We start from the raw sequence: 27,597 nt of genomic DNA, 5'->3' as shown, positions 1-27,597 counted from the left end.
GTCTCCCATATGAATATGTTTTTAAATACTTGGTCCCCAGCTGCTGCTGCTGTTAGGGAAGGTTGTAGAACCTTAAAGAGGTAAAGTCTGGTTGTAGGTATCAGGTCAAGATTGGCAGGCCTTTCAGTGGGAGACGATGCACCTAATCCTGTAGAAACTAAATGCCCCAGGGAAGGGAAAGGCTGGGGGTAACATCCTCTTAGAGGCAATGGGGAGGAGGAATGAGGGGGAAAACTCCGAGAAGAGGGACCAGGTGGGGGGGCAATATTTGAGATGTAAATACATGAAATAATTAATTTAAAAAAAGATTGTAAGACCTTGAGCCTTTGTAGGCAGGGCCTGATATCCTGCTGAATTGTTTCATCCTTATTAAAGTTCTTGATAGAGTAGAGATGCCTATCCTTTTTAAGTTAATATATATAGGACATATTAGTTCATTCAATTATATTAATTTTTAGATTTGCTTACTTTGTTTTTGTGTGAGAGTATTTTGCCTGTATATATATATATATATATATACATATATATATACATATATATGTAAATATACACATAGATATTATATATATGAATATATATACAAATGCTTTACATACAGAATTTATAATAGGATACTGAATATATAATATACAACACAGTAGAATATACAATAGGATATAATATACAATAGGAAAAGAATATATATATATGTATGTATGCATATGTGAATACATAAATACATATATATGTTCTAGGCCCTACTGATAGAGATAACAGCTATATAACTCATTGATTATGGATGAATCTAACTAGTACCTGACTAGAACCTTCACCACTATTGACTAGCTTTCATGGTACTGAACTACCGTTTGCTGCAGGCCACCAAAGGGGAAAGGTAGACACAGATCCAGCTACAAACTCTTTGAACTTCATTGATGACTTTGATGCAATAGTGGTACAAAAGTTGTGAGAGTTGCCAACCAGTATTTGATTACAACTAAGGAGCAGTACACAAGATGGAGCCCATTCCTGATACTGCTCAGGTGGCTGAGAACCTGAGACTAGATAGACCATGTACCTAAGGAGAAAACCAAATACCACTGTTCTGCTGAGAGAATGTAGCCATGAAATGAATCAATAGTATTTTTCTATATCCATAGATCAGTGTCTTGCTCGGCCATCATCAGAGAAGTGTCCTCCTGTGGTAAGTACATAGGAACAAATACAAAGACCTACAACTGGACAATGACCAGCAAGTGATAAACTTTGGAACACTCAGTCCTTATAGGGATATCTCCGTCAAATCCTCCCCATAACAGTTCAGGGAGCTTTGTGAAGGAGGCAGAAAAATTGTATGAGCCAGTGCGGATGGAAGACAGCAAGCAAACAAGGCCTTCTAAACACCACAGGACTGATACACCTATGAACTCCCAGACGGTGTGACAGGATGCACAGAGCCTGCACAGGGCTAAGCCACATGGGTTCCTAGCAGTAAGGGGGGAAGTGGGCACACAGCCCGATCTCCAACTGACAATAACCCACAAAGAAAACATTAGTTTCCTCCAATGGAGTCTCTCTGGGTAGCTAGGTATATAAACCACACTCACTCAACGGCAGGTTCAATGGCCAGCCATAGATGACTAACACAAAATGAAGTCCGGGGTGTTTTTGGAAGGATTTGTCTTATAATGCTTTCTTTGGGTAAGTTTTTTTTTTATCTCACAAATCTTTTGCTTATATAGTATGGTTTCTGATTTCATGTTTTCATGGGATCTCCCCACCCCACTCTGTGTTTGTGTGTATTTCTGTGTGGATATGCAACTGTATGCTTCTTAGGCTTTTCCTTTGGCTCTTTTTTCCCCTGAATGTTTGCTTGTTTTGCCCTAATCAGGTGTGTGTGTGTGTGTGTGTGTGTGTGTGTGTGTGTGTGTGTGTGTGTGTGTGTTTAGTTGCCCATTTTCTAATGAAAAAAAGACAGAGAGATAAAGAAAGAATGTGAGTTAGGGTAAGTGTGGAGAATCTGGGAGGAGTTCGGGGAGGAGAAACTTGGATCAGAATATATTGTATGTAAAACAGCTATTTTCAATGAAAGTTAAATTATATATAAAAACTGTGGACCAGGGAGATGGCTTAACAGGTCAAGTGTGCAGGCAAACTTGACCTGAATTCAATCAGTAGAACTTAAATAGTGGAGAGAACCAACTTGTACATTTTGTCCTCTGACCCCTTAAGTGTGGAACTTAACCCAACACACATAGAAAACAAATAGCAGGTTCTTTAAAAATTAATTTTTTACCTTTTTCATTTGGGACTTTAATTTTTACAAAATCTTTTTGTATATAGTGTGAACCTATGATCTAATTTTACTTTCCTCTCACAGATGAGCATTGATAGCAACACCACTCACTACTTGGTCTTTGTCATTGCCTCTGCAGAACATCAAGTGTTCATCAACACACAGTTGTACTTATGTACTCTCTACTCTATTTCATTGGTTTGTATAACTTTAAATCAATTGCTGGTAGGACTTCACATTTCCACTCTATTCTTCCTCAAAATTATCTAGGTTATTGTAATCTCTTTGATCTGTATGATTTTCATATCAAATTTTCATATTTTATGAAAATCCCTGATCACATTTTGAGTTTGAATTATATTGAATTTAGATATTAAAACTGAGAAGAACTAAGTTTATATAATTGAGTTTTCACACACAGGAATGTTACAAAGCTCTTCATTATTTTTGTGTTATAGCTACAATATTTCATATCCATGGCTTTATGTATTTCTCTTTTGTTTCTCTGTTGATTTTCAATGCCATTTGCTATTATTGTTTGAAATGGGGGTCTCACTATGTAGGCCTGGCTGGCCTGGAATTCTGTACATAGACCTGCATGGCCTCAAAATCACAGAGATCCTCCTGCTTCTGTCCTCTAGTGCCTAGATTAAAAGTGTGGACCCATTAATGATTACTTTTTATTTTTACAGTTTTTAGAAAGTTTGGGATGCATTTCTCAATCTCTGCATCAACTATATATATATATATATATATTACTTGATTTAATTTGTTTACTTATATTTTGTAATGTTTGTGAACTTTTAAATTCAACACATTGTGATTTAGAGGTACAGTTTTTTTCTATTTCCAACCATTTTTCTAATCATTTTGGTCTACTTTTTAATTCAGTTAACATTTTATCCGGATATGATCTAGTTCTAGCTCATAATCATCTTTAAATGAGTATTTAAAAATATGTATGTTCCTTTCCATAAGACAGTATACATAAAGTCCATTAATGTTGGCATTGTCTGTGTGTTTACTAAATTTCTGATAACATGCAGCTAACCAATTTCTTAGATGAATGTTGAAATAATCTATTAGTTTCTCCTTTTGAATCTATTATAACCTACTTACATGGGGCTTTATGCAGTTATAGGTATAAAGACTTAGATTGTTATTGATTTTTTTCCCTCGATAACTGTTCCACTCAGTTCTGGTTATACTCAATTGCCATTCTAGGGAATACAGACAATATTATGGAATACAAGTATCTTAATGCTTTGGAAGTTACTGAACATACAATTACAAACAAGGATACTCTGCCTTTGACACCCTTCTGGTTACAATAACTAGCAAACTAAAATTTTGGATTTCAGCAAATTTCAGATTTTAGTAATCTAAAACAGATTTCAGCTGTTCTTAGATAATTATTTCTCTAGACAAGATAAATGAAGAAGTTCTGGCCAGGAGCAAAGAGGAGATTTTCCATTGAATAATATATGAGACAGTCAGATTATCTCATGAAGAAGGTTTAACATTAGAGAAATGGCTTGTGCTCCAGACTAAAAAATTTAGGGTCAAATAAATCTAGATTCCACAATGACACAGGAAACTCTTAATCTGTTATTATTTTAGCCGTACCTCGTACTAAACTGCACAAAAATTTCAGGAATTTAAAGTCATGAAGGAAATCAATCTTTGATCTTTTTGATTTATAAGAACAGAATCAATCACTAGACTATACCGACTGAGATCCTCTTGCAATCAATCTCCAAGAGCTGTTTGTGAAGTAAGTGTGTTTCTTAACAATCACCACTGGTAAAGCAGTGATACAAACTTCATGGATGTTTACTTCCCTTCAGCCAGACTCTGCATCTCTGCATCTCTACATCTAAACCAAATTTATGTAGTTGTCCAAATTAATTAAATCCAATTCGTGAGCATTTTATCAAGCAATCAGTTAACTGTTTCTAGGAAATGGAAGCTATGTTCAGAGGTGTTCATTCCACAGCAACAATCTTTATTTTCCCTTCCTTGTATCATGCAGTTTTACATACACACACACACACACACACACACACACACACACACACACACACACACACACACACACACACACGCGCGCGCGCGCGCAGGCACTACTATTGGGGCTAAGGAGGGGTGTTTTAGTTAGGCAGTTAAGAGTTCTTCTAGAGGACCTAGATTTATTTCCTAGCATCCATCTGATGGTTTACAATGGCCCTTCATCCCAGTTTCAAAAGAGCCAACATTCTCTTCTGACCTCCATGGTCAGCAGGCACTTACACAAATGTAAGTAAAACATTCATACACATAAATAAATATTAAAAGAAAACCACTTCCCTTGAAATAGTAGAATTGATATTTGTAAATTGTTGTTAATCCTTCCTTTTACCAAACTGGGTCACTAGTGGTGCTCTTCAGTACCACTAGTTTGCACATTTACTTCTGAATGATGTAACAATGTTATTACTGTTTTGTCACTTACTGTCATAAAGATAGAACAGAAGACTATCTCTTCTAGAGACATCTTTCTTGTTATACTGATTCTGTGGTCCAGTTGTCCACAAGCCTCTTTTTGTAAGTTAGCACTTAAGCGTCTTTGTGGGAAACATGATTAAGTATATACAACACATTTCATTTCTAGTTTTCTGTCTTTCGATGACAGAAGCTCAGGCTAATCACCCAAGGCTTCTCAAAGCTGAGGTATAACGAACACTAACTGCTGTACATAGATTTTTCTTTCTACACAGTTACTGGCCTCTTGGGAGAACATTTAATTGAAGACTCACATCCTTCTTAAATTCTGAAATACATTTATAGTTAGTTTTTTTAGCCCCTTTGTGTAATTCTTTCCATTTTCTTCTGAAAAGCCCTTAAATGTCAAGGTCAATCCTAAAGGTCAGTTCTCTACTTCTCTTAATTATGCACTTGTGTATCTTGTCCTTCCCCCTCAGCTTTGTGTATACCGTGTTTCTAAGCATATTATTTTCCTTCCCTTCCCTAACCTTTCACCCAGTTCGGTCAAATGTATAGTTTGTGGAGTTTACAAAATGTCAATGGCTTTTTCATTTGTAAAGAATCAGATTTTAGTGAATGGTACTCCTTTATTTATATCTTTGATTGTCATGAATGCAATTTCAAGCAATATTTGTTGTAACATTCTCTAGACTCCATCTTTTGATGGTCCATTGGAGGGAGGCGTGCTATCATTACTTCTTTTGGACTCTCGGTGAAAACATGCTCGAAAAACATGTGCCTAGGTTTTCCTTTATCTTTGTTCTTCTGAACTTCTCTTTCTGTGTGTCAACTGACTTTGAGGCTGCTCCCATTCACCATTTTGGGAGTGATAGTCTACAACCATATCTTCTGTTGGCATCTACACTGAGTGATGTAGAAACACCACACATCTCACCACCAGGCAGTAGGCAGATTGTTTCAGATGCTGCTTTCAAGGCTGTAGTGCTGACCCACCTACCAGCCTCCCATGCTCTATACATTAGCCTCATGTTTGGATTTAAGTTGTTGTTCGATAAAGAGGTCAAAATGTCTGTGCTCAAGTACAAGTGTGTGTGTGTGTGTGTGTGTGTGTGTGTGTGTGTGTGTGTGTATGTATATGTATATGTATATGTATATGTATATGTATATGTATATGTATATGTATTTTGTGTGGCCCTGATTTCGAACAGCAATCTTGGCTCTGGGTACCCACTGTCTAAAGATAATTTTAAATCACTTTTATGATATCAGGAGCTGGAAGACCACAAATTTATCTCATTTATTGCTCACTACCATCTGTTTAGCTTTTCTTGCCATTTCTGGTCCACAAAGATATTTATCTAATTTTAAAGTTAAGCTATGTCCTTCTCATTTTTCATCTCATATATTAACTGCCACTAGATAAATGCGAGAGCAAAGGAAGATGACTTAGTATAAGAGCTAATCTCATCTTAATCAGAGGAAACCAGGGCATACAGATTTTTTCAGATGTATAGTCAAGGTTCTCTTAGTATTAATTCATTCCACGATGCACTACTCCAATGAGTCAATCAAGCATTCATTCCCTAAATAAAAATATGATAAACTTATGGCTTTTAGCTTTAATTAAGTAACTTGATTGATTGCTTACTACCCTGAGGCTTTGATGTGACACATCTTGTTATGCCAAGAGTTCTGATATGATATGCAACTCAGGGAAAGTCTCTTTACAAGGTCTCATTTTATAGCCATGGGTGGTTTAGAATTCACTATATAACCCAGGCTAGCCTCTCAACTAAAGGTGGTTTCTCAGCCAACAATTAAATAAGATGTAAAGTTCTTTAAGTCTAAATTCTTTTTTAAGTGACTTATAAATGCTCAGATTTATCAAGAAGCATTGATACATGAGGCTGAATTTGAGATGACAAAAAACTAATTTTTTTTTAATGTGTAGGTATGAGTGTTTGCCTGTAGGTGTATCTGTGCAACATGGGCGTGGCTACTTCACATGGAAGCCAGAACAGGGCACTTGATCTCCTGGAACTGGAGTTATAAATGGATGAAAGCCATCATGAGTGTGTTGAGAATTGAACTCAGATCCTCTAGAAGAACAGAAGTGGCTATAACCCAGGAGCCATCTCTTCAGTCCCATGGAGACAAGTTTAATTAAATGAAGCTTTGGCTTTAGGTTTTGCTTTGTTTTGTTCTTCAAATACAGCTTTGTAATAAGGTCTAGGCACATTGAGAACTTAATGTATAGTCCAGGCTGACCCAGAACTTATGGTCTTTCTGCATTAAGCATGTGCCATAATGCCAATTGCTTTAAAATAAATACAGTCATGGTCACAGGACTTTTAGGTTATATTTTTGTTAGAGATTGGGCAACACAGCTTTTCAGCTTGGTGTATCTATTCACATAGCTAAAATTATATACTTTTAAAACATACTATAATGCTAGAATTATTTAAGATTTATGTTGTTTTTAATTGTGGGTGAGGGGCTACATATATACATGAGTCAGACAACAATACTGGATCCCTTGGAGCTGGACTGAGAAGTAGTTGTAAGTTATCTGGCATTGGAGCCGAGAATTAAACTCAAGTCCTCTTAATCACAGAGCCATCTTTCCAGTGTCTAGATTTTTTTTTAATCCAGTGTTTATAAGACATGTACAGGAGGTTATTCCCTTAAATTATTGATAAGATACTACTATATAACTGCCATTTCAAGGTAAGAGGCTTTACATTGTTTGAGACAATGTTTTGTTGTGCAGTACCAATTTGCCTGGAATTGCTGACCCTTTTCCCTCCACCTCCAAGTGCTGGGATTATAGATATGCTATGGCTCTCAAGGTGAATTGTTTTAAAGAGTTTGCACGAGTACACAATTTACTCATTTTAACAGTCGCTTACAAATTTACATCCCTAACTGATACATACCAGCTTCTTGAAGCTGTAAATCTCACCCCTACTGATTCTTTAATTGTTAGGATGAAGTCATGGAGTAATTTCAATATAGATGAATATATGTCAGGGATCAGACAATAACTCCACAGAGAATCTATTTACATTCTTGATTATCTTGTAAATTGTATTTTTCTCAGAGCTCCCTAAAGAACACTAATTCAAATTCATTGCACATGGCTTCTGTCACTATGATTTCTTCTTGTAGCCAGTCATCCTAAAAAATTTTCCCATTCCATTATTAATTTCTTATTCTCTATAGAGCTAAAACAACCTTCCATGTTATACATACATAGTTGTTGCTGATTAATTTTGTCACAAAGTGTACAAACTCTGTTGCCCAGGTACAAACTTACATTTCCTAAGCACCTAATGGGCAGAAAAGTTGGCATGGTTTATTGACTCATCGCTACTAGGTGGGAACGTGAAAGCAACTGGTCCCTTGCAATGATTTACAAGTATCTCTAAGGCAATGCTAACTAGCATAGATAACTACAACAGTCCTTTGTAACCTCTACTAATTTGCAGAGATAAAATGATTTCACATAGGTCATCTACTCTTTAAATGGAACTCCCCTTCTAAGAGTAATTATATAGGTATTTAAATATATATGTGAATTAAAAAATGAAAGTAATTTTCCAATGATCAATATATTCTTAAACATTATTGTACATTACAGTATTTAATAAGTCTGAGCCCACATAGGGTCAATATGTAGTATTTGTAGAAAAGGGACAGATCAGAGACATTAGAAATCCTTATACAATATTAAAAGCGATGCAACCAAATCTACCAAGATTTTTATTGACAGAATAAATCATATAAAACTATGAGCCACTACATACTTACTGAATTAGTAGTTCCTTTTTCAAAAAGACATAATAGTCCGCCGGCATGATACATTTGAAACTGGAAACTGAACAAACCTTTTCAATCATAACTATTTAAAGCTATATCAAAATACGTTATCAAACACCAAGTTAAAAATGCCTGTAGACTAGATAGAAAAGATATTCATATGACTTGGCATTACCAATGTTAATTAAGAAGAATCTCACATTGTAGGAAATAATAATGTGCATATTTTGGATCTGCCTTGAGCAAAACAGTAAAAATGGGAGGACTCCCCCAGGCTCATTCCTAATCCTTTTTTTTTTTCCTTAACAGGGTCTCCCTTTTGAAAAAATCAGAGTTCTTAATTCCTATTGAAATTTACTAGGTGTAAAGGTCTTATATAAGAAACGTAATACTTACTGGGATTTTAGAATAATTCATCATTTCTTCCAGGGTTGTATGCATTTTAAAATAGATGTCAAAGCATACAGTGGAGAGAAAAAACATCAGGAGAAAAATCTGAACAATATAACTTTTTGACACCTTGTCTTTCTGTTGCCTTTCACCACCCTTGGCAGAGGAGGGAATGAAAATGGAATTTGAGAGATGATGTCTAGAAAGACCTTGATTTACTCCCTGCTGAAATGGAGCAACTGACTTAAGCACTAATCTCATTATGAGGATTGAAGAGCCAATGTCACTGGTCTGTATTCTGTGTGTAAATTGTTCTTGGGACTAAGCTTTGTTCATACCATGTATTCCACAAATGTTGGTTGCAATATAGTGTTGTTTCAGCTGCTCTTATTTTCCCCTCTTTCTGTATCTCTGTCTCTATCTCCATGTCTCTTTCTGTTTCTCTCTCTCCCTCCCTTCCTTCCTCCCTCTCTCTCTCTCTCTCTCTCTCTCTCTCTCTCTCTCTCTCTCTCTCTCTCTCTCTCTCTGTTTTGTGGTTTTCAGATTTGGAGCCTCAGGTGTGCTGAAAATTCCCTATCAGAAAACACTACTTAGATAATCCTAAATGAAAACAATCTATGAAACTGTAATGAGCTTGGTAGAAAATGTAAATATATAGTGCGAGGAAAGTGAATTAGCCTTCTAAATCTGCCTGATGTTCACTTGAGTTCTAGCCCCTAGCCATGTTATAGCTACTACCTCCAAACTTTGCAATTAGTGTGCATTTCCCACCATCTGTGCTTTAGTGAAGTTTATCAAGGATGAACACTTAGGAAAAATAAAGTTACTTAGTTAAAATCATGATGAGAACTCCTTGGGTTTGATCAACTATGGTAGTTGCTTAAGAAAACTGTCAAATAATACCCAGATTACCATTAAAATAAATTATTTGGGGTCAAGTTGACTAGGGTAATGTATCTAGATGCTATATTTTCTGAGTATGCCACTGACACATCAATCTAATGTTTTGCTCAAATCCAAAAAAAAAAACCATAAAAAACAAAAAACCCTCCACCAGAACTTAACAATATTAACTAGCTTTACAGATTTACAGATTCTTCACAAATTAATGATTAGGTGCTATACACATTATTATCTATAGGAGAAATATGTTTCTCATCTGTTCAGCAAAAGTGGAGGAGTCATAATAAATCCTAGACACACTCTGTGAAAATAAATCTGACAAGGAAAACATGGTAGCAGATATTCTTCTCTAACCAAAAGGCCAACCAGGACTGGAGGTGAATTAGTCAAGTCCCTAGGAAGAGTATCACTGGAAAAAGTGTTTGGGTTTTCAGACAAGTATGGTGAAATGTCAAAGTTTCATGATCTATGCTCAGCAATAAGGTTTAATAGCCGCTAAGAGAGTCATAATTTTACACTTTATATGTTCTAACTTGAGCCCCTCTTATGTAGTTAAACAAGGTCTTAAGTTCTCCCAATAAATTCAACCTAATGGCATATTTTCCACTTTCTGAAATGTACTGTTTAACACTCTTACCATATTTGATATCTTGTATTCCATTGACAGAAATTTAAAAAAATGTTTTTCAAAATAATTCCCTTTACTTGTATAAGTAGCCAATATGTCAAAATAACCCAAATATCCAACTTATGAATAGATATAAAAATGGGATGTGCCCATACAATAGAATGCTAGTCAGCATTAAAAAAATGAAGTTAAGTTACCCAAAAAATTCTACCAGAGAACTCCTAAACCTGATAAACAACTTCAGCAAAGTGGATTGATACAAAATTAACTCAAAGGAAGCAGTAGCTTTCTTTTATACAAATGATAAATGGGATGAGGGAGAAATTAGGGAAATTAATCCTTCATAATAACCACGAATAATATAAAATATCTTGATGTAACGGCAACCAAGCAAGTGAAAGATCTGTATGACAAGAACTTCAAGTCTCTGAAGAAAGAAATTGAAGATCTCAGAAGATGAAAAGATCTCCCATGCTCATGGATCAGTACGACTAATATAGTAATAATGGCCATCTTGCCTAAAGCAATCTACCAATTCAATGCAATACCCAAATTTCCAACACAATCCTTTACATATTGTGAAAAAGCAATTATTAACTTCAATGGAAAAATAAAAAACCCAAGAGAGTAAAACAATCTGGTAAATAAAAGAACTTTTAGAGGTATCACTAGCCCTGACTTCAAGCTATAGTACAGAGCAATGGCAATAAAAACCACAGTGTATTGGCATTACAGGCAGGTTAATCAATAAAATAGAATTGAAGACCCAGAAATAAGCCCATATACCTATAGACACTTGATTTTTGATAAACAAGACAAAGACATACAGTGGGGGAAAAAAGAAAGCATCTCCAACAAATGGTTCTGGTCTAACTGGATGTCTGCATGTAGAAGAACACAAAGAGATCCGTATTTATCATCCTGCATAAAACTCAAGTTCAAGGAGATCAAAGAGCTCAACATAAAACCAGACCACTGAATCTAATAGAAGAGATACTTGAGCATACTTGCACAGAAGACAAATTTCTGAACAGAACACCAATTGCTCAGGCACTAAGATCAATAATTAATAAACGAGAGCTCATGAAACTGAAAAGCTTTTGCAAGACTAAGGACAAAATGGCAGCGTACAGAATTGGAAAAGTTCTTCAACATTACATCTGACAGAGGAATAAAATCCAAAATATTTAAATAACTCAAAAATTAGATACAAACAAACCAGATTACTCAATTAAAATGGTGTGCAGAGATAAACAGAGAATTCTTGAATGATTTAGAAGCACTTAAAGAAATGTTCAAACTCCTTAGTCATCAGGGAAATGCAAATCAAAACGACTCTGAGATTCTTATTCTATCTTACACCATCAGAAGAGCTCATGATGGCGAGGATGTGGAGCAAGGGGAACACTCTTCCATTGTCGGTGGGACTGCAGACTGGTATTAACTGCTCTCAAAATCAATCTGGCAGTTTCTTTAAAAAGTGGGAATAGTTTTTACCTGAAATCGCAGCTATACCACTCCTGGGCATATATGTAAAAAGATGCTTGAACAGCCCACAAAGACACTTGCTCAACTATGTTCATAGCAACTTTATTTTTAATAGCTAGAAACTGTAAATGATCTAGATGCCCCTAAACTGAATAAAGAAAATGTGGTACATTTACACAATAGAATGTTACTCAGGTATTAAAAATGAAGACATCATGAAATTTGCAGCCAAATGGATAGAACTAGAAAATATTATCCTGAGAGAGGTAACTCAAACCCAGAAAGACATGCATGGTATGTATTCACTTATAAGTGGGTATTAGCTATAAAGTACAGGATAGTTATGCTACATACATTTACAGAACAAAAGAAAGTAATAAGGAGGGCCAAAGGGAGGATGTGTGAATCTTACTCAGACTGGGAAACAAAATACTCATTGGAGGTGGATGGAGGTGGGGGGAGGAAATGGGTAGGAGAGTGGGTTCGGAGGGGAATGGGGATGGGGATCAAGTGTGGGGAGAGGCAAGGCAGAAGAGGGCTGGAAGTATGAACAGAAATCAATGGGAAGCATTTGTGGGACTAGCTGGAAACTTAGGACAAGGGAGGCTCTGAGGAGTTTATAGAGGTAATCCTAGCTGAGACTCCAACCAGTGGGGTATATGGAAACTGAAATAGCCAGCAGGGATTTCCAGTGGAGAGGAGGAGGACATCAATTTATCCACAAAACCTTCAACCTAAAATTTGTCTTACCTACAAGATGCAATTTTTTTTCTGTCACAGTACAAATTACAAAAAGTATTTTCCCTCCACATATTTATATAACACATGTATGCACCTAGAACTCAGTAGACAGTGAAAGGTGAAACACTATCTCATACCTATCAAGAGCTCCTATTTGAGTGTGTGGAGCATTGTTTATTTCTGCCACAGTAATAAACATTAGGAAAATTTAAAATGACTAGGAATCATGTGGATGCTTCAGTCTTTCTTAGAAGGGGGAATAAAATACTCACAAGAGGAAATACTTAGACAAAGTGTGGAGCAGAGACTGAAGGAAAGGCCATCCAGAGACTGCCACACCTAGGGATCCATCCCACATACAGTCACCAAACCCAGAAACTATTACGGATGCCAAGCAGTGCATGCTGACAGGAGCCTGATTATAGCTGTGTGAGCCTGGCCAATACAGATGTGGATGCTCATAGCCAACTATTGGACTGAGAATGGGGTCCCCAATAGAGAAGTTAGAGAAAGGACTGAAGGAGATGAAGGGGTTTTCATCCCTATAGGAAGAACAATGATATCAACCAGCCAGATACCCCAGAGCTCCCAGGGACTAAACCACCAACACAAAGTACACATGAAGCAACCCATGGCTCCAGGTGCATATGTAGTAGAGGATGGCCTTGTTGGGCATCAATGGGAGAAGATGCCCTTGGTCCTGTGAAGGTTTGATGCCTCAGTGTAGGGGAATGCCAGGGCAGGGAGGTGGGAGGGAATGGTCAGTTGGGTAGGGAGCACCCTCATAGAAGCAGTGGGGGAGGAATGGGGTAGAGAGTTTCCGGAGGGGGAACTGGGAAAGGGAATAACAATTGAAATGTAAATAAGAATTACCCAAGTTAATAAAGATGGAGAAAAAATGTAAATAAAGAAATACATAGGTTACTTACTTTTAAAACTATTCCTCTGATTTGTTAGGAAATTATAGAAAAAGAACGTATATGAATTTATTTGCTTAGGACCTATAATTACAGTGTAAAGAGTGGTACTTTGTAGCAGACACAGAGGTTACCTTTTAATTATTAAGATAAAAATACAGAATGGAAGAAGTTAGCCATTTGCAGAAGCCTCTCAAGAAGCACACCATAAGGCCCTTGGTGTTTGATCTATATACACGTTCTTTCTAGATGGAGTCCTTTCTGTGTCCTCTATGATTGTGACCTTCCCCCACAACTCACTTAAGCTCCTTACTCAAGACTTATCTCTTAAAACTCCAGACCTTTTTTTCAACATTCTTTCAGATGACTCTATGACTCTCTATGGATTGGAACATGCTCATCAACAAGCCATACAAGGTGGGTGTACTGAGCATTCTTCTTTAAAATTTTAGTGTTTCCTGAAGTAGCATTGCACAGTTCCATATGATAAGTACACATATTATAAATTCATATTTACAAAGTACTTTAAAGCTACATTTGCATTCCTGTTATAAGGTAAAGGGACAGAAAACAAGTCTTCTTCTGTGTTGGCTACACATGTTAAACTTGTGACCTAGCAAGTGTGAGAAGCAAGAAGAGGCCATTGTATATAAAACATTTTTCTAAAAAATGTACTATTCTGCCTTCTTTGGCAACTTTCAAACTTTCAAAAGCCAAACAGTGAACAACTATGTATTTTATAATAGTAACTTCATTGTATCAAAGTATTAGTGGAATCTTTTGTTCACGGTTAGTGGAAAACCCAGATGATTCACAGCAGTCCACAAAATGGGTGCAAAGAATTTTCTCTAAAGAAATGATCTCAAAGAACAATCTCACATGCTCCTTTGCATTTTATAGACTCAGCATTACCATATGTCCAGGATTTATGGTCAGACCCCTCCCTGTATTTTGGATCTCTTGAGAAAAGACAAAGGCCAGACTTTAAAACTTATAATAGAAAGCTAACTATCCCTGTCTTTGGTTGGTTTATTACAGACTTGAATTTTTTTTCTTCCTATGTGTTCTGTATAATATTACAATTGGGTTTGAGGTCAACTAAGTGAGGACAGTGCTGGGTTAAACATCATTAATCAGATGGCTTCCCTCCTAAATGTCTCCAAGCAATCATTTAATGTAACAATGATACCTTATATGAAAGCTCATCTGTCCTTAAAGTACTTTAAAGTCTCTCAAAGACATTCTGTACAACACATTTTGGGTTGTACTAACTTATATTCCTGGACAACTGTCACCCATGTCTTATTTTTGAAGGCAGTCTTCCCACAGGTACCAAAAATCACACAGAGTTCTGCTTGGTCTTTTGTATTAAATGCTGGTGATTACACTGGCCAATAATTATATTTAGTTTAATGCTGGTTAAGAGTTCAGAACCAGAGGATGAATCAATCCACAGGGTAGCTATAGGTAGTGTCTTTACCGTCCATACACCAAGTCTTTTGGATATAGGGTTGTAAGGATTAAATAAAATAGTACATAAATGCTAAACAGGTCCTTTATAGCAAACACTCAAAGGACAGCTATTCATTTCTGTCATCAAAATCCAGGAAAATTACAATGCTTCCCATACTTCCTTCATCTAATATTAAGACATTGTAAAAATGTTTCTTACTCTCCAGATACAGGGAGGTTCCAAGGCAACCTGAAGTTCAAACAAGGCCATTCCCAGTGTGCCCATTCATCACACAGGAATATGATTGCTGTGACTTCAAAGTACTCCCCTTGCCCCCTCTTCCTCCTGGGGGAACACTCTCTTAGAGGCAAATGGGAGGGGCATGGGGTGAGGGGTTCACGAGGGGAGACCAGGAAGGGAGATAACATTTGAAATGTAAATAAATAAAATCATTAATAAAAATACTCCCTTTTAGAAAATTTATAAAAATGTCCTTGAATTTATTAGACTAGATACATTTTTTCCTATCTCCTGCCCCTTTGCAAACCAAAGTTTTTCTTCTGTGCCTTGTTATTTTTTGTTTGCACATCATCATCTACCAGTTTCCTAATTTAAAAACTCGGCACCATCAGTTCTCCCTTGTATTTTCATCCCTGGCTTCATTTGTTAGGTGATCTTTCAACTCTGTGGTCCCTTCCTCACAGCTCTCACTCAAAGACAGGCTGTCCGCTGCACTGTTTCACTAGAGTCTTACCAGTCTCTGGCTGGAGCTCTCTGCTTGTAACTATTTTAGTTTTTTTTTCCCTTGTTCCATCAAAAGGAAAAAAAAACCCAAAACAACACAAAACATGTCTTCACTGCTCATCTGCATATAAAACAAAAGTCAAACTCTTTAATATGACTTATAAAGTCCTTTATAAAGTAGCTGCTACCTTGCATTCCACTATACTTATTCTCATTCTACACAATGCATGATATGTAGTTCTCTCAGGGAAATTCATCCTTTCCTTCTTTTAGCCTAAGAAACTGCTGTCATTGTCCTTATATTTGTCTCTCAGACAAAATTCGTCATCGACCTAGTTGCTCATCCAGAGCACCTATAACTCTAGATTTTAATTGTTCATACTTCAACATTATTTTATTAAGTGTTGAGCTTCAATTGGTCAGAAAGAGGCCTTATTCATCTTTGAAGTCTCACATTAAGTATTCAGGTAGTAGCTTTGGAATTAAATGAAATTATATGCTTCAGACTATAAAGTAACTGAAGAAAGTCAGGATCATAATCTAGTCTATTGTCGCTGGATGATCCAGTAATGAAGCCCACAAGCCGAATGGGTGGGTTGGGGTCATAACAGAAAAATCTAACAAAAGAAATAGGATTGTAAGAACGTGAGCTTTTATCCAGCCTGTTTTAGAGATAGAAGCTGTAGCTGTAAGATATGGGTTACTTCACTTATTCTGTATAGAAAAAGAGTTTCTGTGACTTTCCAATCTCCTACACCAAGATTCTAAGTGCATCAGAAAACCGTTTGATTGATATTCTGATTTCAATGACGTCAGACTCTTAGACTGAAGTTCATGGAATGTCCTGACAACTTTAGTCTTAAAGAACACGCAGTCCGCATTTTCACACGTTACGGCAACTGGAATACACTCACTACAAATTGCAATGTAAAAAGAGATAATCAGAAAGACATACATGGTATGCACTCATTGATAAGTGGCTATTAGCCCAAATGCTTGAATTACCCTAGATGCCTAGAACAAATGAAACTCAAGATGGATGATCAAAATGTGAATGCTTCACTCCTTCTTTAAAAGGGGAACAAGAATACCCTTGGCAGGGAAGAGAGGCAAAGATTAAAACAGAGACTGAAGGAACACCCATTCAGAGTCTGCCCCGCATGTGGCCCATGCATATACAGCCAACCAAATAGACAAGATGGATGAAGCAAAGAAGTGCAGGCCGACAGGAGCCGGATGTAGATCTCTCCTGAGAGACACAGCCAGAATACAGCAAATACAGAGGCGAATGCCAGCAGCAAACCACTGAACTGAGAACAGGACCCCCGTTGAAGGAATCAGAGAAAGAACTGGAAGAGCTTGAAGGGGCTCGAGACCCCATATGTACAACAATGCCAAGCAACCAGAGCTTCCAGGGACTAAGCCACTACCTAAAGACTATACATGGACTGACCCTGGACTCTGACCCCATAGGTAGCAATGAATATCCTAGTAAGAGCACCAGTGGAAGGGGAAGCCCTGGGTCCTGCTAAGACTGAACCCCCAGTGAACTAGACTGTTGGGGGGAGGGCGGCAATGGGGGGGTGGGGAGGGGAACACCCATAAAGAAGGGGAGGGGGAGGGCTTAGGGGGATGTTTGCCCGGAAACTGGGAAAGGGAATAACACTTGAAATGTATATAAGAAATACTCAAGTTAATAAAAAAAAAAGAGAGAGATAATCAGGAGGAAGAAAACTAAATGTTAATTCTTGGTTATTCATCCATTTCTATGAAATAGATGGCCTAAATCAGTCCCCTCTGATTTTGATGAACTTGAAATAAACTAAAGAATATTAGTTATGGTAGTGTGAGTTAGAATTGAGCCTCTGATTCTTGAGGATTCCACCTCTGATTCATGAACATCTTCTCTCTGCCTAAATAAAGCTGTGATGGTTGATCCAATTCTAAAACAGCTTTTGAGATACAGTGTTTGGACTTCAGCTCTTCATCATCCTTAACCATAAAAGGTCATGGATGTTTGATTTACGGTGTTAAACTAGCTCCTTTAACCAAAAAAGGTCCTGTCGTCCTCTGTTTTGTGGCCTATGTTGCCAAGCAACATAAATACCTACTTTCATTAACCTTCTCATATACAATGCTAACTTGAACAAATGTTAAGAATCAGTCTCTAGTTTTCAGTGGTGTCAACTGGACATGATTCTCTCAACTTCTTTCTTTACCCTAAATTCTTGATCTAGCACATTTAAGAAAGAACACAAGGGTGGTCTTTGTCCCATACAAGGGCAGGCCTCTTCCTGTACCCTGTTGCCCTTTAACATCTTCTCTCTACTACCTCTTCTGTGAAAATGCTCTCATTCCCAAGTCCTCTTCTCATCTGCTGGCACATTTTCCCCAACATATAAAAAAGGAACTAGGCAAATGCAGATATCCACAACCCAACAGTGGATGGAGCCTGGGGACTCTTATGGAAGAGTTGGGGAAAGAATGGAGGGCTCCAAAGGAGATAGGAATTCCACAGGAAGATTCACAGAGCCAACTAACCAGGACGCTTGTGGGCTCTCATAGTCTGAACCGCCAACCAAAGAGTGTACAAGGGCTGGACCTAGGCCTCCTGCACATATGCAGTAGAAGTGCAGCTTGGTCTTCATGTGGGTCTTAAACAACTGTAATGGGGGCTATCCCGAAAGCTGTTGCCTTATATGGGGGATATGTTCCTCTAGCTGGGCTCCATTTTTTGGCCTCAGTGGGAGAGGATTTGCCTAGCCCTGAAGAGACTTGATATTCCAGGGTGGAGAAATACCCAGAGGGAACCCCACCAACTCAGAGGAGAAGGGGAAGGGGTAGGGGGAAAGAATTATAGAAGGGGGTGACCTGGAAGGGGTCAGGGAGCAGGATGTAAAGTAAAAAAAAATACTACTTATAATAATAATAAAAAATGATTTTCCAAAAAAGAACAGACTCTGCAATATATAGCAAAATGTAAAATAATTCTAACCACAAATGTATTTGTAAATATTTGCATATGTAAAACCTATCTTTATTATTATGAATTATTATTATTACTGTTTTGTTTCTTTTAACCTTATTCACTTGTGTCCTCTTAAGACGAGTTTTAAATATGCAAATATTTACAAATATATTTGTAGTTGGAATTATTTTACATATTTTAACAAAGTTTTTCTTTTTTATTGAATGCTATGTACAAGAAGTAGGAGGAAAGGAACTTCAACAGCAGTTCTCTTTCTTATAGACTGCTGGCATTTATACAAGACAATGGCGCCAGCATCAACACTCAGTGGTGCTATACTCCATTTGCTATTTTCTAACTCCATGGCTCCTGAACGACCTTCTAAGAATTCAAGTATGGGATATCCTTGACTGTCAATCCCAGATGAAAAAAAAAACTTTTGCCTGTGCACCTGCCAGACTTGGGAATCCAATCTTTCTTATTACCCAGGGCTGTTGAACCACCAAGTCAATTGTTAATCTGTGTTGACAGTTCTACCCATCCCATGAAATATTAGCTCTGCCTATCCCCTCAGATATTACTGAAATTGTGTCTGTCTCCCCATTTGTACTACCTACTTAAGACCTTAATCATATCTTGCATGAGCTCCTATATAGCCTAGAAATGTACTTTCCTAGTTCCTCCTGTTCTTTTGAAATCACTCACAACAAAGCTCTGGGAACCTCGATGCATACATGTAAACCTCATGTACACAAAAAAACGTGGACCTAAATGCAAATCTAAGGACCACAATCCTAGCTGACACTCTGGAATGGTCCCATATTTGTCTTACGATGCTATTGCTGTGACTACATTCCATGACCAAAAGCAACTTAGGGAAAAGAGGGTTTATTTTGTTTATACTTTCATATCATAGTCCATTATGTAAGGAAATCAGGACAGGAATTTAAACAGGGCAGGAACCTAGAGTCAGGAACTAAAACACAGGCTGTGGAGGAATGCTACTTAATGGCTTGTTTTCCATGTCTTACTCATCCTGCTTTCTTAAAGCACCTAGCACAACCAGCAATGGGGTGTGGTACCACCCACAGTGAGCTGGAACCTCCCAATCGGGATAGTATATCAGAGACTTTGCTATAGGCCAATCCTTTGGAGACATTTTCTTCTTTAAGATTCCCTCTTTCTACATGCATCTATGTTTGTGTCAGGTTGGCAGAAAGCAACTAGTACACTATAGTAGGGAAGGAAGCCTAAACTCATGTAATACTACTCTTGCTCCCAGGGGTCTTGCCCACTAGACCTCCTCATTACCTCCCTTCTTTGGCCTTCTTTTGAGATTGGTTTTCACTGTATAGAAATTGATTGGCCTAGAACTCACAGACCTCTACCTGCCTCTGTCTCCTATGTATTGGAACTAAAGATATATGCCACCATACCTGGTCACAAGGTAGCTTTTACAAATACATTCTGTCACTGTTCCTTGTCCTTTGGTTCATTCAATCCTGGCTGCCCACTCCTAGCCCTTGGACTCACATATAGATCAAAACAACAACAGAGACTAAAGGTGCCTGAGCCTATGAAGATTTATAGCATAAAGACAAGACTTCAAGACATTAGGCTTCTTATAAGGTATATGAACAAGACAATGATTTCCAGCTAGTTCATTCCAGTGGTATAAAGTAACCAATCTAAAATTTCTTGAACTGTACTATGATCCTGTGTGAATCTTAGAAGACTGAAATGAAACAAAAGAATACCAAATCAAAGTTGTAAAGGCCTGCTTGCCCAAGAATCAAGGCATGCGAAGGTACTGAGTAGGTACTACAAATGTGCTGAATCTTCACTGACACAGAATGGGAAACAATTGTAGTTGCCTTTTAACTTCACAGTCTATCAGATTCATAGTTACCTGGATTTTAGACACAGGAACAATCGTTCCAATTTACCATGCTGATAGTAGATGGTCAAGGAATCCTTGTCTCTGATAAAGGTTACTCTTTCATTGCTGAGATCATACTTTGGATCTCAGGGAAAAGACTGTAACAGTTAATTTAGAAAACATGCTAGAATTTTCCAAGAATAGATTGAAATCAGAAGACTACTGGCTATAATGTACAGAAGAAAAAAGATAAACTATGAGTGTTGAGTTTATAGTGCTAAGGACACAAGATGTAACAAACTCGGAAAATTTAGCTGGCCTCTGCCAAGGAAAGACGAGCCTCAATTATCTGTGGTAATGAGTGATAGACATGACAGAGAAATGAACACAAAACTTATAAATGATCTGTTAAGCTGGCTAATGTTACTATCAGAAAACTCCAGAGACTGATTTAGCTTTATTATTATCTTTATGGAAAAGCTAAGAATCAGAGGGTACTGGTTAAAGGGACACTCAGAGCCTGCAATTCAGTAGCAATGCCTGTCAAGGCAGGGGAAAGTACTTTTAAAAGCTAACAGAAATTAAAAATAGTAAAAGCTCAATTAAACACTTTCAAATATGGTATTAGGCTTGTGAAATATTTATTTAAAAAACACATGCATTTAAAAACTAAGATAGATTCACCTCCAGTTTAATTCTTTCATTCATTCATTTATTCAACAAATATTTTTGAATGCTACGTATAATGAATGAGAGAAAAGGAAGTCTAATGGCTTAGATAAGATATCCCTGAGACATGTCTACAATAGTCACCTTGTGTTTTCCCAGGGCATTGGGATCAGGGACGTTGTGATAAAGAATAATTAATATAATTCAATAATATATATATAGTCTCCAAACAGCTCTTCTTGGCTAACTGCATTTTTGTATAATTCAACTTTGTAGAATGAGGACATAAAATATCCATAGATGTACATTAAACATATACAGATATTCAGATATATTAAAAGTCTGCATCCAAAGCATTTAGTACAATCTTAATTTTAAACATCCTTCCCCATTTTTCCTTAAATTTGGCTCATATTTGCCATTTTTGTAGCCTACTTCTATCTTGGTAAATATCCAAGCTGGCAGGCACAGAGAAAAGGCATCTCAGTGATTTCCCAGGCTTTCTTAGGGAAGTAAATGACAAATTAAAGGCTTTTAAAGCAACACCCAATTCAAAGGTCATCGAAGCTGAATAGCCTTGAATCTCTGTCATAAAAACTCAAAGACAGCAGAGGACAGAACAGAGAAAATGAGGCAGGGGCAGGCTGTCCCCAGGAGGGGGCTCTGGAGAGACATTTCTTCAGGATTTCAGGAGGAGGTGAAAATAGAACTAAGTAGTAGAAGAAAAGGCTTATTGTGACCTTTTCAAGATAACCTCCAGAAACACTCACATAATGGCAGAGGTCTCATTTTGGAGCACTAAGGAGCCCTGCTATATAATCTTTCTTTCAGAGAACAAACCATCCCATTTTCAGTGACAAGCCTGGATATATTTCAGGGTAAAGTGGTGTTCTTTGCAAACATTCTCTCAAGGTAAGGCATATTCTGGGGAATAAACCCTGTCTCTATGTAGATGACATTTGCATAGAATGACTCTTTATTCTCTGATCCAAGGTAGAGTTGGCTATTTTAAGTGTGAAAAAATAAACCTGGTATGAATTTATCTCTACCACTGCTGGCTGTGAAATCTGGGGCAAGCTATTCGAACCTCTTTCAGCCTGTGCTTTCTCATCTAAAGAAAGGAGATGTGTACTTCTTTGTACAGTTTTTTGAAAGATTAAATGATCTAAAATATATTAAAGTACTTTCAAAATGGTAGTGTTTCTCAGTGGTAGAGTAGGTTCTTAGAATACATGAGGTCATGAATTCAGTCCCCAGTACCAGAAACAGTGCCCTGAAAAAATCATAAAATGATACACAAAGGAGCATTATCAGTATTCTTTCCCCACACTCATTGACCTGGTTACCATGGCAAGGAGGGAGCATGAGCAACCCATCAACAAGATATGGGTCCTGACCAATGAGTTAAAAGGCATATTAAACAATAATAATTATTATATACTAAAAAATGTACTTACACCTCAGCAACATGAAATTATATTTATAAGGAAAACGACACTATTTTCTTCCCATTTGACTTTGATAAATATTTAATATGAATGGCTATTAAATGTTATTACTTATTATTATTAGTGACGGTTACCAATGAAATAAAAGAGGTATTATGGTTTTGATTTCTACTTCTATAAATATAGCTTAGAAAATAATTCTAATTACCATTAATCTTCTCTCCCCAGATATATAATACTACATCTGTGCAGGTGGTCATGTAATCTCCTTGCTATATTTATATATATACACTCACAGCATATACGCTTCACCAAACACGCTGTGAGTAGTGAAATGGTATTACTGTGGTAGGTAGAACTATAGGAACATGGTGTTTATCATGGAATGGCCACAATGCATTTGAAAGTGTTACATACAGTAAAAGGGCAAAGTGGAGTTCTCTCAGCAAAGACTCAAGTGATATAGGCTAAGAGCAAGCTTAAACATGACCCAGGAAGTAAGTGCACACAAAATAAAACCCTGGCTACAACTGCATGGTCACCACAGAAGAAGGGTGAAGTTGGCAAAGCAAGTTAAAGAGAAAACAGTGGAAAGTTTCAATGCCTTGCTTAGAAGCTGGGTGTTCTATCAAGATACAGAAATCCAATAAAGAAAGAATGCTGTGGCTCTGGAACTAATCAGTGTAGAGAATTTATTGGGAAAAAGGGCAAGGAACTAACAGGAAACCAACGTGATAAAGAGTTATAGCCAAAGGTCAGGGGTATTAAGAGCTGAAAGGCTAGTAGTGACAGTAGAAAGGACTAGATGAATGGCAGCCTGCTATTTCATGCTGAGGTGACATTCTCCCTCAGCACACTGGTTCTCAAACACGGTGTGTGTTGTCTAGATTAAGATGTCTTGCTGCCCTGGGCTAACCAAAAGTGATGAGAGTACTTAGCTACATATTTGAGCAGTCAGGTCTTTAAAGACTTGCCTAGTCTTTAGAATGCCACATAGTGATTACAGGTGATTATGTGAAAAATTCCCTTAACCAAGGTACCTGTCTGTGATACAGAAAATGTAATACAAAAAGAAAAAGGCCAGTGGTTTGTATTATCCTGACACCATACAATATTTCAGGTCATTAGAATTTATCTGGTCTATAGTTATCATGAATATTCTCTTGGCTTTTCCTATTTAACAATTTCTGATGTTTTCATATTGAATTTCCTTTTACAGGTGGAGTCTAACACATGGAATGGCCTACCTAATCTGCTATGAAGATGAACAAAAGCAGCAATGTCTATAGTTGATGATGAGAAATAAGCGGAAATACTATTCCTAAGTAATACCAAGACAATGAATCTATTTCCTTAAATGTTTCTGGTAATATGACCAAACACATGTAAAACTTACATAATCATTAATTAAGTTACTTGCTTTTTTTCTTAAATTCTATTCTCCAATACGTACACATCAAAACCTATGGAACACATGCAACAGACCCAATAACCCCATTAACATTAATCCCTTTACAACTAAAATAAGGAGTTCTTAACCATGCTATATGGCACTCATTTTATTCTTCATACCAAAAAAAAAAAAAAAAAAAACCCAAGTGAATCTGTAAAAGGAGCTGAAGAGATTATTTTAGCAAACAGTTAGACATCACATGAGGGAGTGAGGAGCCCTGGCGCTTTTCTCCGTGTGCACTCTGTGTACCGAGGACAAAGCTACAAAGACAACTCACCTGTTTTCTTCCTCAAGATCTGCTAGGATTCTCTCTAGCTCCCCTCTTTCCTCACTCTCTAAGGAAATCAAGATCTGGGCAGGACTACGAGGCTGGCTCAGGGGGGAGTCCTGGTTCAAACTTTGGCAGTAATGCTGGATTAACAAATGTTCATCATCTCTGGAAAATAAAATCAAAGGTTTTGATTTTTCCACCCCCCCTTATTTTGTACTTGGGTCAGGGACTCAGGTGTGTATTTGAAAATGGAAACATTTCTTTGCTCTCAACGATTAGTCAGACCTTTTGTTGCCCTAGTCTAAAGACAATTAGGTAACTATGGAGGTTGTGGTCTACTATTCTACTGACAATTTAAAGTGCTTCATTTTCAAAAATCTACATGAAACTCACTGGCCTATTTACACAGATAAATGAATGATAGCCTGTCAAGACAATCTGTTCATTAGCCATGCTACTGATACTGATTGGGCAGGAAGGAGGGACACGTAGTTCTTAAAATAGTAAATATTATCTTAAGCGGAAGGCAGGAAACGGAAAGTGCTGCTTCAGCCAGCTAATTTTAACTTTAAGTCTCCGAGGTGGATGATAACAATAATTAACCTGTGGATAAATGGTTGTTTTAATTATTGTTTAGATAGAAACACAAAAAGTAAAGGGGGGGCGTGTGTGGAGAAATTAAGATGACTGATTAAAAGAGGACAAGAACAACTCATTCCTCACTAAACCTAAAGCATTAATTGGAGCTGGGCATATACTGAGAAGCAGCAGCAGTCTTGTGGAATGTGTGAACTTTCTAAAAAACCCTCAGGAGGAATTACTTTCAGATTGACGTACTCAAAGTTTTTGAGAACTCCACTGTAGCGCCAAGTTCTAGAAACTTCATTTTCTTCTTGAAGGGAGAGTAAAGTGCTTTGTTTCTGCTTACATTTCATTAAGATGATGCTCGTCTACTCCCTTTGGCATATCCATTTAATTTTATTTTTCAAGGGGGAATTTCTGTATGGACCAGGCTGGCCTCAAACTCACAGTCCTTCTGTCTCAGCGTCCTGAGTACTGAGAGTTCAGGCATGCGCCTTCATTACTAGCATGCCATACCCACCTAATTCTGTTTTAAAATATCAAGTCCTTAGGAGAATGTCCATAAAGCATCCATGTTTGGTTCATGAAGTCAGATAAGTAGTGGAGATACAATGAATTAACTAATTATTGGAGGGCAGGGATATATCTCAGTGGGTGAGTACTTGCCTAGCATGCATCAAGACCCTAAGATAAATCCTTATCATCACAAAAATAATGATAATAGTGAATATTACCATTATTATTGCCATTAAAAGCATTTAAATGAAATCAGCTGACCCATCCAAACTGGGTCTAAATAATGGTATTTTGCCAAACAATAGAGTGAAAATGGATTGCATGTCCTCAGAATGAGCTAAAGCTGAATTTTGTTGTGAAATAAAATAATCATGACTTTATTGCATAGCTAATGTATTATTCCCCTCCTCAAATTCTGAAATTTTATTGCTAGCACTTCCCATATTTAACAGTGATCAAGTTTGTCTTCCTATTCTCTTTGGCAGTCCGTGACTGCCAGAGGCTGTCATATGGATACAGTCTGAACCCATGTGAAAGTTAAGAGCATCAAATATCAAAATGAGGGAGCCAAAGAAGCAGATCATTGACGCCTTTAGATTGACGTGGTTCTTTAGCTACACAGTTCCTGTGGGAAGATTACATAATGGCACCCCAGCTTTAGTCGGAAAAAGGAGAGTTGTCTGAAGTAAATGTCTGAGTGTTGATTTCTCTCTCATTACCTTGATCTCCTCTATGGTCTAGGTTACATGGTATTCAACAATTATATAGAAATCCTACTTTTATACAATTTCCTCTGGCTTAATCCTTAGGAAGGTCCTTTTCTAACTGGAGATAAGACTCTAGGTTCCCATACAAACAACACAGGATCTTTAGCATGCTTTCATGTACCTATTCTCCACAGTAAGATGTTAAACCATTCTCTTACCACAGCTTATCAAACTGAAAGCATCACTGAACTTTAGCTTAGTTGCTATTCTCCACATTACTTGTTCAGTGAGTGGACCCTCTATTTCTTCCATAAGCTCACTTCTCTCCCTCCCTAATGTCATCTACCTGGATTATGGTAAAGTTCCTCTGTGTTTTGTACTATGAGCACTACCCATGCCTGTTGATGATGCCTCTGTTTGAGTGCCAAGGAGGTTCTTGGCCATTTGTAACAATAACACATCTCCTTCCTACAGTCTAACCCAGCTGGCTTATCACCCTACTGACAAACTGAGACCTGCATTTGTCTTTCCTCACCTGCAAACTCTTTACAACACTGCCTTTCTATAATGATGCTAAACCACAATCCAATGAAGGAAAATGCCAACCTAACAGTGTATGGGTACAGCAATTACATATGGAGATCTTATTTCCACTTCCCATGAATAGAGGAAGTCCTATTTAGTTATTACTTTCAAATATCACCTTATTCTTTTTTCTAGTGTGGCCAAAGTGATTTGGAGTTAGTAATTTGTAATCATATGACATTAAATAAATGTAAATAAGGCAAAATCTTTTTTTTTTTTGGTACTCTAGATTGTTGCTTGTATTTATGTGAGCTCATTCTGTGCCAGGTTTTTAAGAATTAAGGAAAGAAGTCAATGAATGACTCTTTGAGAGATCAAATGAATATGATGCTAATTCCTATATTCTATACTATCCTACCTCTACATCCTTCAAAGCAATTCATCGTCATGAAGATTTTGTAAAAAGAGATGCGATACTTACATGCTCTCATTAGGAGAGATGCTATCATTTAGATAAGATCCATTGCTGTTTTCCATTTCTGCTAGCCTGATAAAAAACGTAAAAGCTCATTAAAACTTCTGTGATTTCTTAGAATCTATTCAAGACCTAAGTGAACATTCCTGAAAACTAAAGAATAACTCATGGCAAGAGGAGAAAGAAATCCTTCAAATTAAAGGATGTGTGTGTTTTCTTAACCAGTCGAAGTGGCTATTTAGTAGCTCTGTATGTCTAATGT

At 37.2% G+C, this 27,597-nt stretch overlaps 1 protein-coding gene and 1 long non-coding RNA gene across 16 annotated transcripts in view; one reads left to right on the top strand and one right to left on the bottom strand.

Annotated features, from left to right (window-relative positions):
• The window catches only part of Dmd (dystrophin), a 2,349,574-nt gene that overhangs the window by 28,352 nt on the left and 2,293,625 nt on the right, over positions 1-27,597 (bottom strand). For 10 of the 13 annotated variants that reach the window (XM_087599109.1, NM_001370876.1, XM_087599108.1 and 7 more), the window contains 2 exon segments: positions 27,342-27,407; positions 24,537-24,695 (listed from right to left, as the gene is read on the bottom strand). The exons of the other annotated variants lie outside the window; for them this stretch is intronic. In XM_087599109.1, the coding sequence (XP_087455235.1) occupies positions 24,537-24,695; positions 27,342-27,407 (225 nt within the window). 13 annotated transcript variants of the gene reach the window in all.
• On the top strand, positions 1,516-27,432 carry LOC147998229 (uncharacterized). Of its 3 annotated transcripts, none has more exons than XR_015646976.1 (4): positions 1,547-1,680; positions 9,133-9,257; positions 14,009-14,062; positions 15,325-17,537. It is a non-coding gene; the product is annotated as an uncharacterized LOC147998229 (long non-coding RNA). The 3 variants fall into 3 exon arrangements; XR_015646974.1 differs by lacking the exon at positions 15,325-17,537 and adding an exon at positions 24,026-24,727 and having other exon boundaries at positions 1,581-1,680; XR_015646975.1 differs by lacking the exons at positions 14,009-14,062; positions 15,325-17,537 and adding an exon at positions 24,026-27,432 and having other exon boundaries at positions 1,516-1,680.

The sequence above is a fragment of the Rattus norvegicus genome, chromosome X, assembly GCF_021556685.1.
Source record: "Rattus norvegicus strain SHRSP/BbbUtx chromosome X, alternate assembly SHRSP_T2T, whole genome shotgun sequence".
Classification (NCBI taxonomy): Eukaryota; Metazoa; Chordata; class Mammalia; order Rodentia; family Muridae; genus Rattus; species Rattus norvegicus.
This window is presented reverse-complemented; position numbering and strand designations above follow the sequence as displayed.